This window comes from Saccostrea echinata, unplaced genomic scaffold (assembly GCF_033153115.1).
Source record: "Saccostrea echinata isolate AGI-Se365-2 ecotype Australia unplaced genomic scaffold, CSIRO_AGI_Sech_v1 ptg000047l, whole genome shotgun sequence".
In the NCBI taxonomy this organism is placed as follows: domain Eukaryota; kingdom Metazoa; phylum Mollusca; class Bivalvia; order Ostreida; family Ostreidae; genus Saccostrea; species Saccostrea echinata.
Window position 1 is genome coordinate 1,688,251 of NW_026889796.1, and position 21,229 is coordinate 1,709,479.

Below are 21,229 nucleotides of genomic sequence, written 5' to 3' on the forward strand. Positions count from 1 at the left end.
TCGACATATGAATGAAAATAACTATTGTTAATTGATAATACGTCGTCAATATATCTAAATGTCGAGTTGAAGGCCTCAGCAAGTGTTTTCTTCTTCTCATATAGAAGTTTTTGAATAAATTCTGCTTCATATGAATACAAAAATAGGTCTGCTTATAAGGGGGCGCAATTGGTACCCATGGGAATTCCAACAGATTGTTGGAAGAACTGATCTCCATAAATACATAGATACATGTATTTTCAATCAGAAACTCAAGTATCTTTTTAATATCAACTTCAGAGTATTTGTTTGTACAATCAGAGTGCTTTTTAACAAAATAATTTTGTAAATGACCAATGACAAGGTAAGTAAATTTACGAATTCCATTTTTATTAAAAAACAGCTGTCTATGATGTCAAAAAGCAGCTGTCTATGATGTCAAAAAGCCTGGACTTTAATTTATCGTGGGGTATGGTTGTATAAAGTGTTGAAAAGTCGAACGTTTTGATGCTATTGATTTTAGTAAAATTTTGTGATTTTAAATTTTCCAAAAGTTCTTTGGAGTTTTTAAGTATCCACATCTGATTTACACCACTTCTCGAATATAATGTTGAACAGTACTCCTGAAGTTTCTCCTTCATTACAGTAAATATTTTAGTGAGGAGTAAAGAAAGAGGCTTGATAGAAGATTTACTGGAACCCGCTATGTATCTTTGTTTGTAAGGAGTGGCATCTTACGCTTTGTACATTTCCTATAATGAGATCAAATATGGTCGAAGGTCCTGAATTCGACAGGGTCCGAGTTTCGTTATTTACAGACGGACAGACAGACAGCTAGACAGACAGACGACGGACAAAATGTGATCAGAAAAACTCTCTTGAGCTTTCAGCTTAGGTTAGCTAAAAACGTCAATAATCCATATCAATAATGGTAATAATTAAAATAAACTTACCCAGATTAGATGAACTCTGGTCATGTTAAACATTTAATATACATATAATTAGTAGAAACCTTGAGCCATTCTTCCGGAACCAATTCAAGTAAAAAAAAAACAGGAAACATTCCAGAACTATTAAGAAATTGTCAAACAAGTCAACAACTAAAGGGTACTACCGTGGTTACGTGAAGTGGATAACATGGTTGGAGAAAATGGTATTCAAAATAACAATCTTCTATGAAACATTTTGTGATTTGTGTTTATCTGGCAAGCTTAATTTAAGAAGGAGTCTCTGCAAGTACGTTACCTTCAGCTTTTTATGGAAATCAATGTGGGTATTTCGAAGTCGGAATTTCTCCAACAGATTCAGAGCTTGTGAAAAATATTTTTGAAGTAAGACATTGACGTTTCTCAGTACCTGTAACGATAAAAGAACCTTTTAATGCAGATTTGCTGAGAAAGATGTCTTTCTTACGAAGCTTTTTTTTTTTTTAAAAAAATTATCAAAGAAACGTTTGTGCATGCGATTTTTTTGATGTTGTTGTGGTTTTTGTTGTTTTTGTTTTGCTTTGCAGTGGAATATTAATATAGATGTTCAGATGCTTGTTTTGAACGAAGTCACTTGTCTTTTTGCATAATAGGAAAAAGCAAAACTAATATCTATTTGGACGATTTGTATGTCGTGATTGCTACAACGCGAATCGAACTACTGTGAAATAACTAATTTTCATGGGGGAGGGGGTAATTTTCGTTGATTTCGTGGGATAAAGAGACCCACGAATTCATGTCTCCCACGAAATGTTAAGATTCTATTTAACAGTATAAAGTCTATCCTTAAACACAAAATAAATATTGGACTCCACCAAAATAAGAGATTTTACAGTATGTACTTTCAAAAATGTGAAAATGAATTCTAATTGGTGTTATATTTTCTATTGAAAGTTCAAAACTTATTTTCCGAAATATAAGTACGTAAAGGCAAATTCTGATTATCATATAAGAAAGGAAAATAACCATTAACTTTTTCAAGAATGCAAGAATTGTTTATTGATGCTTTTCATGATGATGAACAAAATTTGGTTTACACAGATTAAGAGCGGGTGGTGCCCAATCTGATTAAAGTAAAACTTTGTTACGCTCCGAAATTCTGATAGTCGCTGTACAGATTTTAATTAGAGTAGGGTGGTGTCACAATGTGTGCAAATTCTGTTTTTGACAGCTTATTCGAAAGACATGGCAAATGGGGATCAGAGTCTGTGAAGGAGGACTATACATCAAAATATTTTCGAATCTAGATTATTATAGTTTCGTAATATTCAGGTGTATAAAATCTATTTCATATTACCTTTCTTTCAAAATGCATACATGTAGCAATGAGCTCAACAGCAGAACTATTATTTATGTTCCGATATTTAATATTTTCATTAAGTGCAGGTACAGAAGAACAATACAAGATGTCGCCCACGTTGCGCAGTGGTTAGAGCTTTGCTCTAGAGTCGAGGGTTCGAATCAACTGTTTGACTTGGAGACCGGTCCTTCGGATAAGAACGTATAAACCAAGGTCCCGAGTCGTAGTAATTGTTGGCACGTACCAGATCCCTCACTGCTATAAGACTCTAAGTGCTGAATACAGGTCTAAATTTGAGGCGTCTAAATATAAGTAAAACTATAAGAGGTACTGTGAGCACAAAGCTCACAAAATGATATCCCCGCCTCCCTTATGATTATAATGGCAAAGTCCATGTTTTGCTATAAATGACCCGAAATAAGTGTGAGATCAAACAGTAGAATAGGAGGTGCACAATGGCACTATATTTACATACTCTCTGTTTTCTCTCACTATGAACCTGCTCTCACCAGTTGCGTTCATAGCACCAGGAACGCAACTTCTTTTGCTATAAGTGCAGTTCATTTCTTACACTGGCGCAGTACAAGCTACTCCATTTATACAACACATTCAAAAGTGTTGTGCAAAAGGAATAAAATTTAGTATTTAATGGAATCCTCTCGGAAAAAAGAAATTTAAAATGATTAAAATTAATGATTGAGCAGTATATGATTTAAAGCTATATATGGCGCATATGAGCTAAAAAAATAAAAATACGAGATTTAGTGTAGATAAACATGATATATGTTATTTACGTTCGAATTAAAATTTTCACCGATTTTGAACTTGAATAACCTCATGTTTCCATAGTTAAATTGATTTTAAACTGTGTCTGTTAATTACATGCGGAGTCGGTAAATAAATCGGCTATTGTTTTAAAATTCTAATATCTTTGAAACGTGATTGATTTAAATTGTGTAATTTACAGGAAAGTTCTATCTTTATATAAAGTAATACAAAAATAGAAAGATCTTTTTAATTTTAGTTAATCTAAACTTAGAAAGAATACGCCATATATGACTTTAAAAAAGGAATTTCGTCAACGTTGAAATTGTATTATAAATCTTTTTACAAATTACTCACAGAGCTTAAGAATTTAAGAAACATAAGAAAAACATTCTTAAGTTAAAATCAATATATTAAAACATTCTGTTTCTTCATAACATTGTTATTCATAGTTTTTTCAAAGAGTTTCGTTGGCGATGACGTCATGACGCGTCACAACAGCATCAAAACAAAAATTTACGAGAATTTAAAGACGGGGCGGTTTGTATCTAGATATCTATGGTTAATAAGCAAATACCATACATATTGTATGTGATTTATTAGAGATAAAGTGGATTAATTATAAATCAGGTCTATTGATTTTATTGTCTTTTTTTTTTCTTCATTGGCGACAGGCATACACCCGTGCCCTTATGCAGACCAGGATTTCCTCTGATATTCTTGACATCACAGAATGCAAGTATAAGTAATAAACAACAATTATTCATGAACATGGCGTTATGAATAGCAATTAATAGCTCTGCTGGCATATTTTTCATGATGTGCTACCGCGCATCATGGAATATGCCAGCAGAGCAATTGCTTTTCATAACGCCCATTCATGTTCACAGAATAATGTTGTTTATTTCTTAAATGTAACAAAGATTCTGTGAAAGTCAGTAAATTTTCTTGAGTGGTATAGGAGGAATTGCGGATAAGAGATGGGTACATGTACCCCTCAACATAATAGAAAGAATGGTATGTCTATGTTTTTTTACTAGAAACCCAAAATAAGCGTCAGATCAAAAGTAAAATAGGGAGTGCACAAACACAATGGCACTATGTTACAAAGATTCTGTGAAAGTGTCATTAAATTTTATTCAGTGGTGTAGGAGGAGTTGCGGATAAGAGATGGGCACCCCTCAAAATTAAAGAAAGAATGGCAATGTCTATGTTTTCGAAATATGTCTGATCAAAAAGTAAAAAAAAAAAACGTTGCACAATGGCATTATGTAACAAAGATTCTATGAAAGTCTCATTAAATTTCATTCTGTGGTATAGAGGAGTTGCGGATAAAAGATGGGTACCCCAAAGCGTATTTGACGGACGTTCAGACAGACGGACGGACGGACATCCCCAATACTATACATAAAATAAAATATATATAATATGTATAAATACTCGAAGGGAATTAAACAAACAAACTGCTAAAAGACCACGTTTTGTGACGCATTGAACTGGTGCATAATGTTATAATAATAAAAATGCAGAATAAATATTATCAATATGTCTATAAATATGTTGAATGTTATAAAGAATTATTATATTTTGTTAGAAAGGCAATAACATTCCCCTTTTCACAATAATCTTGAGATGACTTTCACCAGCATAATTTCATCCAAGTGGAAAACAATGAACCTTCATGCCAAGTACCTGTACTTGAAATCTCTTTTTATCGCATATGCTGCTGGTTTAAAAATAATTATATATGTTTCAGATACTTATATTTATTTCTGTATCATTTTAAATAGACGTCACAACAGTTAGTAATGTAACAAACATTACTAATAGCGAGAACGAAAAGAGGAAATACAGAGATCCCATGCAATGTGAGGAATTCATTTATATTCAAATTGCTGAAAATTATATCAACTGTGGTTGCGAAAGTCCATGCAGGTAAGTTAGCCATGACCAAGCTGACTCTTTAAATCATTCATGCATTAATATTACTGAGCAGAATCTAGAATTATATATACTGACACGCAAAAGAAAAGTAACAATTGAGATCTTAAAATTTTCATCTAAATATATTCACAATTTTACAGTAAAAGATTTTATAACTTGATTTAAAACCGCAGTGTGGATTTAATAGAAATGTACTTACATTATCTTTTAACGTTAAAAAGTGACAGGAAACTGCTTAAACCCCCTCCCCGACCCCAACTTGAATGATTGCGAGTATTTCCACCATGCCCAACAGATGAAGCTCTTTACGATGAATTAAGGTTATATTCTCTTGATTTTAGCGATTGAAATATTCTTCCAGTCTTTTTTAATTGCTTATTTCTCCGATAATGAAGTCGAATTCTTCGATCCTGGCACTGCGTGGTAACTCTTGGTCTTCCCATGTACGGGCTGCCAGTCAAACTAGTGAGACAAACGCGCCTGTAAAGGCAGGATATAGTGCATGTTTGCATCTTCAACTTTATTTAGAGAACTTCCCGCTAGGAGCAATTGGAGTGCGTGCTTACAGTCATTTTCAGGAAGCTTTACAGCAACTGTGGCATCACTTAAGGAAAGAAAACGAGATCTATTTATTCGGAATATTGCTGCAATATTTATGATGAACAGAAACAAACTCTTATAAGCCCAAATTAAAGCTAACCTTTTTGTCAAAAGTGCAGTGTAAGATTTCCGTTTAATCGGGCTCAAACCTAAGCCCGGTTACGATTAGAAAATCATACCATTATTGCTAATGCTTTCGAGCACTAGCATCTATATCAGTCTTTTTTACTGGAATACGCATGCTGGACTTCACGGTTGGGTATTCTTGGAATACAATTGTAGATAAACTGTACCATGTCAATTTCTTTTCTTCTTTTTTTTTTTTTATCTGAAAATACATATGATCTGAAGTTTCGTGTTTTGTTGTCTAACCTAAACATAAATGTACAAAAAGTAACAGTAACTTAGGACTTGTAATGCCAAGACTATGGAGATCAATTATTTCTATAAATTATGATAAATACCTAGCACTGGAATATTATAAACTAGGTCAAAATTTAAATAACAGTAACTACAGAATGCCACATTTAATGCGCTATGTCATTGCCAATGTAAAGCAACTCTAGATTCACCATTCTGAATTGAGGACCCCCACCCCAACACAACCCCAGTGCTCTACTGTGCCTTCCTGTTAATAATTAATCAATCCAGCATATTAAACCATCTACTTCTGTATTTTACGGTGGCAACAGCTCTAGCCCACATATCTGTTTTAAAGATAAGCTTGTAACACATACTACGCAAAGTTGAAGATGTCTTTTCTTTTATAATACCAAATTTTTCCTTTAAAAATCAGATGTTGTATTTCTTTTGCGTGTCAGTATTTATTTCATACATGTGTATGAAATAAATTATCGGGTATGTTTTATCAATAGCACTTCCGATTTTGACACAGTCTCTCGCTTCAATATGCAAATTTATCGAAATTTCTGGTTGTAAAAATTTTTAACGTGTTTGGGTCTGTGTATTTGGGTATAGATCCTTAATCAAGACAATTTAAACAAATGATTAGAAATGATAAGTGACAAAGCATGTGAAAATAAACGAGTCAATACATACAGATATAATAAGACCGCAGAACATTAACTGGCAAAATTGAAAATATGCAGCTTACGTCATATCCATATGTTACAGTCAAAATGTTTCATGATAGACAATGAAATTGGCGGGTACAATTCGAAACGGACGTCCGTAAAAACATTGGATTGAAATTCTAGTTTAAAATTAATTTTCAATCCACCTGAGCTAAAGTGTGAATGTATGATCCAAAAGAGAAATAATTTCAATTGCCAAATACATGTTGTTTGAAATTTCATATTTATATGCATGAGTTTTGGCCTATAATTTTAAGGACACGTAAACGTCATAGATGACAGAGGTTTCGTCTTCATTGAAAAAAATGTTTGACAAACAAAAAGGGAGGAGTTGTCCAAACTAAAAGAAAACTTTCTTATTTATTTCCAAGATCGTTCAGCCCCCATCCCCCCAGCACACACATACACATACCAAACAGGAGTCGAATATTTTTTTGAAAACACTGGACAGAAAATTCTGATTTATATAAATTTCAAACTATTCCGAAATTGAAATTATTTGTCTTCTGGATCAATCAGTAACACCGTGCGTTCTAGCGTAGCTGAGGTGGATTGAAAATGAAATTCAATCCAATGTTTTCTCGGATGTCCCTGTCGAATTGTACCCGCCCATTTCATTGTCTATCATTAAATGTTTTGACTGTAACAGATGGAAATGACGTAAACTGCATATTTCCAAATTTTGCCAGTTAATGTTCCACGGTCTTAATAGGATTCCCGATCCTTAACATAGAAACAACTAGATATCATTGAGATAGTGGCCATTTCAAAGGGCCCCGCTTTCAGCAACGAACATGAAAATATAATGTAGCATATTTTTGACCTTGACCCTTGACCTAGAAACTTCGTTTAAGGTCACTGCACATCCATTGACCAGTACCACAATGGACCAAGGGGAGAAAAGATATGCTCTGGACAAGAATTTTTCATATAATTCTGCTATGACCTTAACCTTAGACCTAGAAACATGGTTCAAGGTCACTACATACCCTTTACCCTAAGGCACTCTGTGGGTGAAATATGAGCCAGATTGGGCCAAGGAGAGAGAAAATATTTTGACCTTGACCCTCGACCTAGAAACTTTTTTCAAGGTCACTGCACATCCATTGACCAGTGCCACTCTGTGAGTGTAGTTTGAGCCACATTGGACCAAGGGGAGAGAAGATATGCTCCAAACAAGGATTTTTGCATAATTCTGCTATGACCTTAACCTTAGACCTAGAAACATGGTTTAAGGTCACTGTACACGCTTTACCAAAAGGCTCTCTGTGGGTGAAGTATGAGCCAGATTGGGCCAAGGAGAGAGAAAATATTCTCCGGACAAGAATTTCAACAGAGAGGCTATTTTTGACCTTGACCCTTGATCTACAAAATTTTGTTCAAGGGCACTGTACATCCATTGACCAGTGGCACTCTGTGAGTGAAGTATGAGCCACATTGGACCAAGTGGAGGGAAGATATGCTCCGGACAAGAATTTTTCTTATAATTCTGCTATGACCTTAACCTTAGACATAGAAACATGGTTCAAGGTCACTATACACCCTTTACCCAAAGACACTCCGTGGGTGAAGTGTGAGCCAGATTGGGCCAAGGAGAGTGAAGATATGCTCCGGACAAGAGATCTCGGACGGACAGACGGACGGACGGACAGCTAGACGGATGGACGCACAAACAGATCACTGTAGGGCGCCCGCATTAATGCCCTAATTAAATAATGCACATGGGTCTATGTCCTGGCTATCTCTTTATCAGTATCAGGACAGGCACGTATCTCGAATCGGGATGTGTCCTGTACTCAGACAGGTCTGTGTCCTAGATATATCGGTACCAGGACAGGTACATTTCAGAAGTTTCTGTCCTATACCCAGACTGATATTAATAATTATTCTGAGGTAAAGTAATTAACACTTTATTGACCCTCAAATACTATATAATTAAACCCAGTATAGACACCGTATACTGTATTATAACGTCTTTACACGCCTCCGTACCTTGCTGTAATTAAGCCTTTGTAAATATATATATATATATATATATATATATATATATATATATATATATATATATATATATATATATATATATATATATATATATATATATATATATATATATATATATATACCCGGACTACCCTTGGCCGCTATCGTATCATCGTATCACACTATGATAAAGTCCGGCTTACGTAATGGAAAAAGACATCCCGAGCACGATGTCTGTCAAAAATTCTAAGGAAATAAATAATAATGAGCGAAAATGTTTGTTAAAAAGTTTCATTTCCCTATAATATCAAATTTATTATATTATTATTTATTTATTTTTATTATGTATCAAATTTTATAACGAATTTTACATACGAAGACGAAACAAGGCGATCTAAGTACGGACTGAGGCGACCACATCACGAATATCAATGGTAACGATCTTTCTACAATGATGAAGGATTAGATATTACATACGATCCTCGTACGAATGACGACGATATATGGCAAGATACATACTCGAATTTCCTACGACTTATAACAGTTTCATAGAATATACATGCTATGAAATGCATAAAGAGAGGTTTTTTTTGAAATTGTTTAACATCATATAAAAGGTGGTTGATCAGGGCAATACATACAATGCGGAGCTTTAATTATGTTCTATCTCTTCATGAATATATTGAACATGGTCTTGATAAGCTTTATGACACTTGCATTTTCAGTTCCTTTCCCCTTTTTATCTTCGTTCCTTTTATTCTAGATGGTATTTTAATTTTGACAGTGTTAACATCAGAAAACATCTGCCTACGTCGTATTTACTCGTACTTCAATTACATAGTACTCGCATTGCACTTGCCATCAATCGGCTCTTTTCGTATCATATTCACGGGCATTTTCGAATGAGATGAAATAGAACATCTATGATTGTGTGATTTTATATTTGCTTTAAATTATCCAACTCGTTGAAATTGTACATATTAGTTCGGCAAGCCTTGAGAATATACACCATTTCAACTCTTCTGATGAAGCAAATATAAAATAACACTATATATATATATATATATATATATATATATATATATATATATATATATATATATATATATATATATATATATATATATATATATATATATACGCTTCATCTCCATAAAATTTTCACCCCTTACATGCATATGACTAAGTGTTTATTAAATTTGTAGCCAAACTCTCTACCAGTCCACTGTCTCTGGTGGAGTGTGGCCGAAAAAGTTCTTTCTGGTAAGAATTCAATATTTTATTTTCAGTAAAGTACTTAGGTGTAAAACTCTTCATCTCCCTACTTTTGTCTACTAGTGGATAAGAAGACTAATAAATGATTCCAAAAAGTGAGTGTATCAATATCATGAGGGATAGAACTCCTCTAATATATGTTTTCTGTATTTCATCATAAGCTTACAGAAGCCCAATAGTGCAAAGCAAAACTAAATAAAAAGCGAAATTACAAAATAAAAAACTGAAACTAAATAAATAAAAAGAAAATACAAAATTAAAAAAACGAAATTATTGAATGAAAAACAAAATACAAAAAATAAAAACTGAAACTAAAATGCAAAATTTAGATGTGCATGCATGGTAAGGACGTGAACCCATGAATCATTCAATTAAGCGCACGTTGTTATAAAGCATTAATTCTATATATTGATCTGATTTTATTTCGACATTAATACAAGTGTGATAACGTTTGCATTTACACTCAGATATTCTCATATCAATAACTTAATAATTAGATGGAGCAGACGATCAGAACAGGGGAGAATTTTACCTTTGGTTATCTGATATGTTTAGATCTATGTTTTTATCTTACATTTATGTGAAGTTTGACCAGTCTGATGTATTGGTTTTTTATGCAAGTACTTTTTTCACCTTGTTTTGCCCAATTGCCCATTTCAGTGATAATGGGGTCTACTTCCTTATTAAAGTAACCTCTCTTGGACGAGCATGTCTTAAAGTTTATTAAAATTGTTGTTAGGTTAGATGAATCACTTGTGTTTTTTGCATGTCTGATGCGTTCACCTTGTATTTTCTTTTTTTATTTATTAATTTCGTTTTTTTTTTGTATTTTCGTTTATTATTTTGTATCTATGTTTTTACTTAATAATTCTTTTTTTATTTTTTATTTTCTTTATTTTAAATACTATTTTTGTTTTTTATTTACATGTAGTATGTTCTTTTTTATTTTTGTTTTTCCTTCTGAATTTTCGTTTTTATTTAGTATTTTCGTTTTTTATTTAGTTTTGGTTTGCACTATTGGGCTTCCGTACCCTACCCACCAAATTGGTAATATAAATATATAAAGCGTAGGCATAAACTTGTTTTGGTAAATCATCATTCTATACATAGAGGGCGCGTCATCAAACTAACACTGACCTCTATCCTAAAGGACAAATTACATCAAAGTTTTGATTTTTATTCATACCCGGCTCTGCAGCGGCAGTGAACTGTCGGGAGAATAAGCTCTGCTTGATTTCATTTATTTTGAGACCAGACAAAGATTGACATACTTTCAACTATTTTACAGCGTATATTTAGCATTGTTTGTGGTTATTTCAAATATTTGTAGATTTTTTTTTTTATAAATAATTGAGTTGCGTGACGTCATAATACAAATGTATGTTACGTTGCTATATAGATTCAGAGGCGGATCAAGGATTCACAAACCTGAACAGATTTATAGTGATTTTTTGGCAAATGGTATTCGGTGAAAAGTTGATATACATTACGTTGTGTACAAGCTACAAAGGTACATGTAGCTCAGCAGATGACGACGACGACCGCTTTTTATAGAATGTTTTCCCCGCAGTTCAGAAATATCAAAGTAGTCCCATTCCTAACACTCAAAGCTCGATGTTACACAAATAATGTAGGTAGCAAGTGACCTGTGTGTACACATTGAGTAAATCATGCGCTACATGTAATTGCCCTTACCTGAATAGAAAAAAAAATTGACTGCTCAATTATGTGTTTCACGAATGTGTCCTGATTTTGATCCATAACGATGAAAAAGAACCTTATTATAAAACAAAGTGTGAAAATTTATTCCAAAGGTACATTAAAAGCAAATAATAAAAAGACACCAACATTCCCTGTAAAATGGGAATAATGAACCTGATTTAAAGGGTTTTTATCACGTATCTAAGTTTCTTAAAAATGAAACACTATTATATTCTTGAAACATATACCTATCGTTTAATTATGAAATAATGTTGAAAACGGCCGTAATTAGACGATAAAACGCCCGTAATATAGGGTTCTCGAAGTGAAAATCTCCTCTAATTAGATAAGGGTCACGTGGTACTGAAACGTCATAGGTGTCAATGGTCAATAGAACTCGTAAAGCTTATCGTAAGAAAAAATGTATTGAATAGATTTTTACGCTAAATAAATAGAATACACAATATGGCCGGTAGAAATTTTATCATCGACTATAATCCTTTGGTTATGGACGGTCAATCTTTTATGTATGAACGTCTGGCAGTGAGAAATAACCAGAAAATATGCCGACAATTTGAGAGGTCACCGAAGACGAAGCCGTTGACAACTTGGGACTTCGACTAAGTAGAACGAATTACTAAAGTTTAAATTCGTAAACATTTATAAATATGGGAATTTTAAATTCTCCTTCATTATTATTTTAATTAATTATATATAAATAAATCGTGATCGATCGGGCATAAACGATTGTTCTGAACTGAGATAAACGCCATCGCATTTGCAGAAAAAGGCCCCCCTTTCATCTCTCGACCAAGTCCAGGAAATGTGAAAAAGAAATTCTTCCTGAATCATTTCTTGGACACATTTGTGCATCCTAAAGCCATAAATTATACCTTACTAGCTGTCAATTATCCAATTTTCTCTTAATTATTTTCTAACAGGTTTAATAGACACTACAAATGAACCCTTTTGTATACACAATAAAGTACTTCGCTTGACCAGGATTGACACCTATGGCGTCAGAGCAATGGCGCGTAACATCGGCGATCAAAATATGCATATTGAGAAATTCAAAGTTTGAATCGCTGAAACATCAAAAATATTAATCTTCTAGCTAAGATTTTTAAATATATGATTTTAATAGCATGTAAACTTTGTCATATCAAAAAATTTTGAGACGTGATAAAAACCCTTTAATCTTTAATTGTTGTGAAATTTAAAAAATGAATATTTCCGTTTGTGAAAGGTTATTCAGAGTATACCCTCCCCAAAATCAATACATGATGTAGAAGGACATGTCCTCAATGAATGTGTTATCCTCTACATTTAACTTTCAGTATCTTTTGAGCCCATTTTGCAGTAGAATGTGTAATGTTCCGACAAAGAAACAAATGTATAGAAGATTGATTTGTAAAAGATTATTTTCAAAAGCATCATTTTTATTTTGACCTGTATGAGTGGTTCGACTTCCAAGCTTTGAAAAAGATTTCCTCATTGGCCGAGTCTTGTTGTATGGCAAGGCATTTTTGCATTTTTAGATGCAGGTATAATGCAAAAAGTGATTATATTGATATAGTTGGTTAGACTGTAGGAGACATTTTTGAATTATTACTTATAATATACTAAGAATATTTCTATTGTATCGATTTATGTGTATATTTGGCATATTATTGTTTCCTTAGCTTTTAATTGTTTAAATATTTATTTATTGGCAAAATAAATTTCATGCAGGAGGAGCATTTGTTGAAGAAATTTTGTAGACAATCCAATCACACTTACTGCAAGAAGTATTCGGAAGAGAAAAATTCTACGTTGTGAGTCTCTCTATTTCTCTCTTTTCACTTTATGCAACATCATATAATGAAAAAAACAAGATTTTTACACACTCAAAATTTTCAAAGACATTTAAACGATTTTTGGTGGGAAAATGCAGTGTATTTTAGGGTCAAATATCCTATAATAGTGTTTTCATTACAGTTTCAAAGACAACTTCTTAAAGCTGGTGATATATTATGAAGATATGAACTACGAGGAAATTTCAGAGGAACCATCATATGATGTGAGATTTTTCAAAAAATCTTAGCTGTTCCAACATTTTCATGTCAATGTATGCGAGTCTATATCAATTTCATTCAAAATCTTATTGTATATATATAAAATCGTACAGATCTTAAAAGAAACATAAGCTTTGCAATCAGTAAATAACGCCTTTTTCAAGCTAGCAGAACACTAATATTGATCCTTGATTATCACTCCTTTGTTTGTGTGCTTCATCATTATTCAGAAACCCGTTTTTTACATACATGATATTATGTGCAAGTTGCTCTTTCTTACCTTCATTTATGATTAGCTATAGCTTGTTTGGACTAAACAAAATGTTAATTATAGCTGAGTTAGAAAACTGTGTAAATATAACTTGTCACCCTTTGTTTCTGAATCAGATACTCTCATAAGTTAGCTATCCAGGTCGATATTGGCAGATTATTGAAATAACTTTACAACAATTTCTTCCGGGAAGTAGAAATTTAATATTTGAAATTATCTGATTTAAATTTAAATCAGGTCTATCCTCTAAATTTTATATGTATGCATAAATAATAAATACGGGATTTTAAAGTAATGGTTGATTTGTTTTAGATAAACATTGTGATCTACATTTATGTGTAAATATTTACATGTGCTGTGCTTTTCTACTTAGCCAACTGTGAAATTGATTTGAAAGCCATTTTTGTGTAAACTTATGCGTAGAAATATACACGGAGAAACTCGCGCTAAAGTGACGTCACAATGATGCTACAGAGACGTTATAAAAAAAAAAATGACGATATAGGGCAGCAAGAAATTCAAACATTGAGTATATTTTTGGTGCATTTAACATGTAAAATGTAAATATAAGAAATGTTTTTTTAAAGTTTAGTGTGAATTATCTGTGTGTAAATCACACAGACTTGCACGTAGGCATATTTTTCATGAAGCGCTAGCGCGCTTCATGAAATATGCCTACGTGACAAGTCTGTGTGATTTACACACCAATAACTCACACGAAACTTAAAGAATTCCTTAAATAAATATGATTTGTTTCAATACATACATTTACATTCAATACATGCTTAGATTATATCTTATATTAAAACAAATTCAATAACGGCTCCCCTTGTTATACATGTAGTTAACTTATATCATAGCTATTCAATCAGTACTATTGGATAGATAAAGAGAACTATTGACATTACATGAGCACTGGTTTCATTTTCACTGGTCCTGGAATAACAGGGGGTTTCAGTTTGGCTATTGTATTTATATCACTATTGAAAACATGAATGGCTAGATGTATCAGGACAAAGTTAGATATATGAATGGGTCAATGATTCTTTTGGGTTCAAAGCGGGGGATTTTTTCATGCAGGATAAATAACTCGACCCTCGGAGGGGATGTTTGCCCTGAAATATTCATCTTTCCTGTCGTTTGGTTGAACAAATATGACCGATGTACGCTTTGGAACAGCGTCAAAAGTGGAAATTCAGGCCATTTTGGAACGTAGGGCCAGTACAAACACAAAAATGTAGTTAAAACGGCAGAAAACATACTTAACGATTTTCTTTTTACATGTGGCTTATGCCTATATCTTTTGGCCGCTATGGTTCAAATCAATAAAGAGGGTTAAAGTGAAATGCAGCACAAGGAAGTAATTTTGCGAGGAAGACTTGGAAACATTGTCGTACAATTTGAGACATTCAATCAAAATTTGGCCCAACATACAATTAAATGTTAACTCACGTATATATATGCAGTGAACACGAGCTAAAAGTACAGGTACATGTAGTTGCTGTTTTATGGTACTCAAGAGACCTTATCTTCTACATGTATATATCACTACATTTATTTATAGTTTTACATTTTGAATTTTAATGTTGATATATAATTAATTTGGAATGAATCCGGACAACCGCGAGGCACGTCCGGTCAGTCTGGTCTCCTGTTGATATGTGGTTTACCTAAACGATCGAATTAATTATCGTTAGTTAGTATTATTCTACGAAGAAGTAAATCATACAGCATTGTACTCTTTCCTTTCCAACCAACAAAGACCTAATGAATAGGAAAGCACGATACTGAAATGAATTAAATAATCAATGAAGGAAATTGTATAAGTATGACAAAACTAGGAGATGATCCTCAATTGTAAGTCATCTTTTCTAAGTTATTATATCAGTATACAGGACATACAATTTCCTTGAACAACTTAATTTGATTTGATCTCTAGTTTCTATATTTAAAAAAAAGAGACAATAGAAAAAAAAGTGTTTGTGCCCATTATATTCAAATTTTACTTTATCATTCTCTGTAAAAAATAATATAATAAAATACCCCTTTCATTCGGTCAATCCATAGATATAGAATTCTCACAGAAAAACATATCAACCTCTCACTCCGAGTTCGGTCGATAGGCATTTCTGTTAAGTTGATATATCTATGGATCGACCTCATAAATTTTCAAAATTGATATAAACAGGTTTTCTAACAGACAATAATGTTCTCATTTCAGATCTTCAGATTTTTGTCCGACTTAGGAGGAGCTATGGGACTCTACTTGGGAGCTTCTATTCTGAGTTTTCTCGAATTGGTGCAACTGTTTGTTGAACTTTCCAATTACCATCGTCACAAATGTCTTAAAAGAAAAAGCAAAGTAAATGAAAGTCAGATTATCATCGTTAAACCGACAAAAGATACCACTGTATCAAATAACAAATTCACAGTTGTTAAGGAAGAAAGTGATTAAGTATGAAGTACATAGATTTATTTTATTTAGGGAATCGACTTTGGTTAACAGGGGAAAATTGAAATCTTCAATTATTTGTCAGCGCGTAAACACAGAACAAGCCGTCACGCTAACGTAACTTTACACAACACGCCGGAGATCTTTAACACAACACGCTGTCGTGCTAAATAACAAGCAACGAATCGTATAAAGTTGTGTTAGGGCGACGGCGTGTTGAATATAGTTGGATCAGCGTGACGGCGTGTTGTAAATTGAGTTGGATCAGCGTGACGGCGTGTTTTGTGTTAGCGCGACAGCAGCTTTTCATGTAAAGTTATGTTAGGGTAATGGTGTATTGTGTGAAACTGCGCCGTCGTGGCGTTTTGTGTAAATTTAAGTTAGGTTTAATTATAATACACATTTACGGACTGTGTTCGAGGGCAACATGCGTCTTGTCGGACCACAGAACAAAAGTGTTTGCTGAGGCCGTTGTTTTATTATACCTTTTACTTTTTTTGGACACATCTTTTGCTGGCTTCCTTGATGTATATCTCACAATGCGGATTACCCTTGCCCATTTCATTAACTGTCGAACACAAACGGATGCAAACAAGATAAAGGTGAACAAGATAAACTTGATCCCCCCCCCCCCCCGTGTAACGTAAGCGGTCCAATACCTCATCGACATGTCTAATATCTAAATCTGCTGTCTAACATCGATTTTTTTTTTACCTTTCAAGAAAACACGGGAAATGTAAGACTTTTTTTAAAATATAGATTTGCGTAGGAAACAACTTTTAAATGTTTAGAAAATAACAGTTTTGTTGCACTCCTGATTTCACAGAACATAGATTTTCATGTGAACAGAAAAATTAATAAAGTTTTGTCAATAAAGTTTTACATGTAATAAAATTAAGCAATATTTATCGCCCCGATGCTTCATTGTAAAATGCATGATATTGTTAAAACTTGGCTTTATGTCTTGAGTTATTCCCTATTGATGTCATAGAAATTAGCTAAAATATATTTAGAAGATTAAAAGAATATTTTCAAAGACATTTTTCTACATGTGATAAACATTATAAGCAATTCAAGTCAACAAGAAACATACTACTAATATTTTTTTCCTTTATATTTTTCATATTTGACCATCGATAACTGAAACATTTTGTTGCACTCCTGACCAAGGGCATGCGAGTCTTTAGGGTTGTGACGCATAAATTACAACAGAATGTGTTCTGTTGGTCCAAAAAAAATTGTAATGGAATTATTTGAATTTTAGAACAATTTTGCGGTGTTTTTTTTAATTATTTCTTTAAAAATTAAAAGAAAAGATAAAAAAAAACATCTGGATTGATTAAATTGAAAAAGAGACAAATTTCAATAACAAAACTGTCAATAATTTAGTACTCAATTATTCGGATAGATCCTTATTGATCAAAGAATACTTATTTGTATACAAGTCATTTCATCGCTGAACTTGTTTGCATCTTTAAAAAAATGTGTTGCACTCCTGACCATAGAATATGGATCTGAAACACAGACAGACACTGTAAGTGATAAATCTAATTCGTAAAAATGTACTTTGTATTTTTATTTTCCGAAATAGAAAACAAAGAATCATATACAAAACATTTATTGAATGTTGCACGCCTAACATAAAGGGGTATGTACAAATACTTAACTCTTATTAATGCTGTTTTCAATTCATATAAAAAGAATGTTGCTTGTAAATAGTATATCAGTTATTGTTTTACACTTTGAAAATTCTCTTTTGACTTAATAATCATACAGATTTTTAAATCAATGTTTGGTCGACGAAAAGCTACTACAGTCTAAATTTAAAGCTCAATACATTGAATTTTATCAAGAGTGTCGTTATTTCCAACACAAACCATCATTATATATTCAATTCATAAATTAAAAAAAATATTATGTTTTCAAAATGTCACAGAAAGGAGTTGCACGCCTGACATTTTTAGGATCATTTTGGGCATAACATTTTTGTGACTTAAGATATCAGAGAGATATTTGGCAGGTATTAAGCCAGTATCAAAAGACATATGCTGAGTCAAAGAAATTTATTCAAAACGCCTTTACCTAAGTTCAGATTGATAAATATGTGTCCGATCATTTATTTGAATTCACCCAAATGCATTTTACAATGCATACTTTCAGTGACGTCATCTGTTATTTTACCTGTATTTCTAATATGTGTTCTGGTTATTTTTATTTTTAAAAAATCTAATTCAAAGAACTGTAAGTCAAACCTGGACAAAGCATAACTATTAATGTTTTTAAAAATAGAAATACATTTATATATCTGAGAAACATATATAAATTCTACAGTGACTGTTTCAAATGAAAAGATTTTCATAAAACACAACAAACAATAGAATAAGGATATTTTAATAGCAGAAGATGTGTTGGATTAACAGGCAAGACCGAGCTTTCCCATTTTGTCCTTTGTTCACCGCATTACGTTTGCTATTCTCTTTGTAAAACTTTGGTTAAATAATTAAGCATGTAATTTTACTACTTTCGTGTTTGTTATATATATTTGTTTTACAATACTTGTACATACATGTACTGTCATACAGTGCAGGGAACTAATTTTGTTACAGCATCGATGCTGATTTGAATGCTTCCTTTGCTTGCTGATTTGAATGCTTCCTTTGCTTGCTGATTTAATGCTAGTAATCCTTATCCTGATGCTGTTTTATAATTAGGTCAATGCTACCGGAAGTAGCATCATGCTACCGGAAGTAGATAATGAATTTCAGCATTGCCGTTTAAAGCAATAAAAGTGCCTTTTCCAATTATTTGATCATAATATCTCACTATTTATCAATAATGTCAATACTTTTACCAATATTTTTCTTTCTTTTTTAATTTTTTACTGAATTAAAACTCATTGATTTTCTGATGCTAGTAGGATAATGCTGATTTTATGTAGGTCAATGCTGGTTTTATCCTTTGCTTGCTGATGCTGATCCTGGTGATGCTGTTTTATAAATGGTGATGCTGATGCTAGATCGATCCTGATGCTACTAATGCTTATGCTGATGCTGGTTTATGTGACAAAATTAGTTCCCTGCACTGTAAGAGCTAGCTTTGTCTGAATTTTCATGCCATTTGATATTACGATGCTTTCTTACATTTATGTTACCCAAACGTAATTTTGAAATACATTGTTTTTATTCTGTTTCTTCTTATTTATAATTTTTTAATTATTATGAAGGTCTTCCGTCTTCAGCGGAAGACCTTTCTTGTTATTCTTAGGTTTCTTTTCCATTTTTCCCCCTAAAAATTCGTACTGATTTAAAGCACGCGGGTTCTCGGAAACGGTTTGTTTGATTTTCATAAAATTTTCAGGCGTGATAGAGCATAAAAAAAAATCTAGATATATATTTGTTATTTTAATGACGTCACTTCCAGTTTGAAGAGTTTCGCAATTTAGTGATTTTTAAAGGGTCATTTTGTCCGCAAGTTTTCTAATAAACTTCTTATCATAGGAGCGTGTAATTTTCAGCAAAGATAGGGCAACATATGTGAATGTGTAGTACATTGTTCATTAACACCCGAAGTGCCAAACGTTGACACTCGCTTCGGCTCGAAAAAGGCATATTAAAAATTTCAAATTTTTGAGACGTTTTCTACAGTACTTCGTTACTTACGAATATTTTGTAAAGACATGAAGAAAAAAGTTTTTCAGAATTTAATGTTCTTTCGATTGATATAAGAAAAATGGCTCAACTAGGATATATGAATAAGTAGTACCGGTAAATATTTTCATACGCCAAAGGGCTTAAGAATTGATGTGTATTGCTAAAGAATAGGAGGAAATTTGGAGAAAATCTATGTAGCGTAGGAACTTTTTGGTACAATTGTGGACGTGTAAACAGGTGGATAGGTTGAAGGTCGACATGATGACAGGTTGACAGGTCGACAGGATGACAGGTCGACGAGTTGACAGAATGTTTAGTTGACATGTCGACGGGTCTTTCCCCCAAAAAATTGTGCAGGCGATATCTAGAAAAGTATTCTGTGGATTTCAATGAAATTTTCAAAAGTAATGAGCAATGATATGTACTTTGTTCATCGCAAAGAAAAGTTGTAAAATTCACTTCTCGTGCCAAGTTATGGTCAATTTCCTGATTTTAAAATGAGTTAATTTTGTCTTCCAAACTCCTATGGAACGGTTAAAAATGTGAAGTAAAGCATGTCACAGATCATAGAAGATGACTTTTAGATGTTCAGGTTTACTTTCGTGCGTCGCCTGTGCTTCTGGTCACATGTTTATTGTTTTCGCCTTTTTTAATTAAAAACAATTACCCTATTGAATTATTGTATAAAAAAAAAAAAAAAAAAAAAAAAAAAAACCAAAACCAAAACCAATTGTACTTTTAAAATTAATTTGTTATTCTTTTCCCTCGCAGAATTTATTTGCGTTATTTAACTTTACATGTCACAATACCTCTAACGTCTACTAAACAAACCAATTCTAAAAGGCACTAAGTTCAAGATTAACGAAATTTTCAATCATGAAGAGAGAAAATTGGAGAATGTGAATATAAGCATTGATTTCTTGATTTTGGATGTAGTCGGTCCTATAACAGCACCTGTCCGTGCAGACATATCAGACCTCGCTGAGGCGCGGTATTCAATTTATCGGCACGGCCATGTTCTGTTATAGGGCCGACGACATCCAAAAAAATAAGAATTCAATGCTCAATTAATCGTTATTCTAGAAATTCGTCTATTTTCACTTTGAAGCGTAGTGATCAACGTCGTTGATTCTTACACGGGCAACCCAGGTTCAATCCATAGAATGTCCGAAAAT

General features: G+C 32.9%; 1 protein-coding gene and 1 long non-coding RNA gene across 2 annotated transcripts in view; one reads left to right on the forward strand and one right to left on the reverse strand.

The window, feature by feature from the left end:
- Positions 1-16,407, forward strand: part of LOC133202816 (FMRFamide-activated amiloride-sensitive sodium channel-like) — a 38,804-nt gene extending 22,397 nt beyond the window's left edge. The window contains exons 8-10 of the mRNA XM_061338695.1: positions 4,861-4,965; positions 9,857-9,914; positions 16,174-16,407. Of these exons, the coding sequence (XP_061194679.1) occupies positions 4,861-4,965; positions 9,857-9,914; positions 16,174-16,407 (397 nt within the window). The remainder of the gene's footprint in view (positions 1-4,860; positions 4,966-9,856; positions 9,915-16,173) is intronic.
- Positions 1-21,229, reverse strand: part of LOC133202800 (uncharacterized) — a 153,335-nt gene that overhangs the window by 89,603 nt on the left and 42,503 nt on the right. The window lies entirely within an intron of this gene.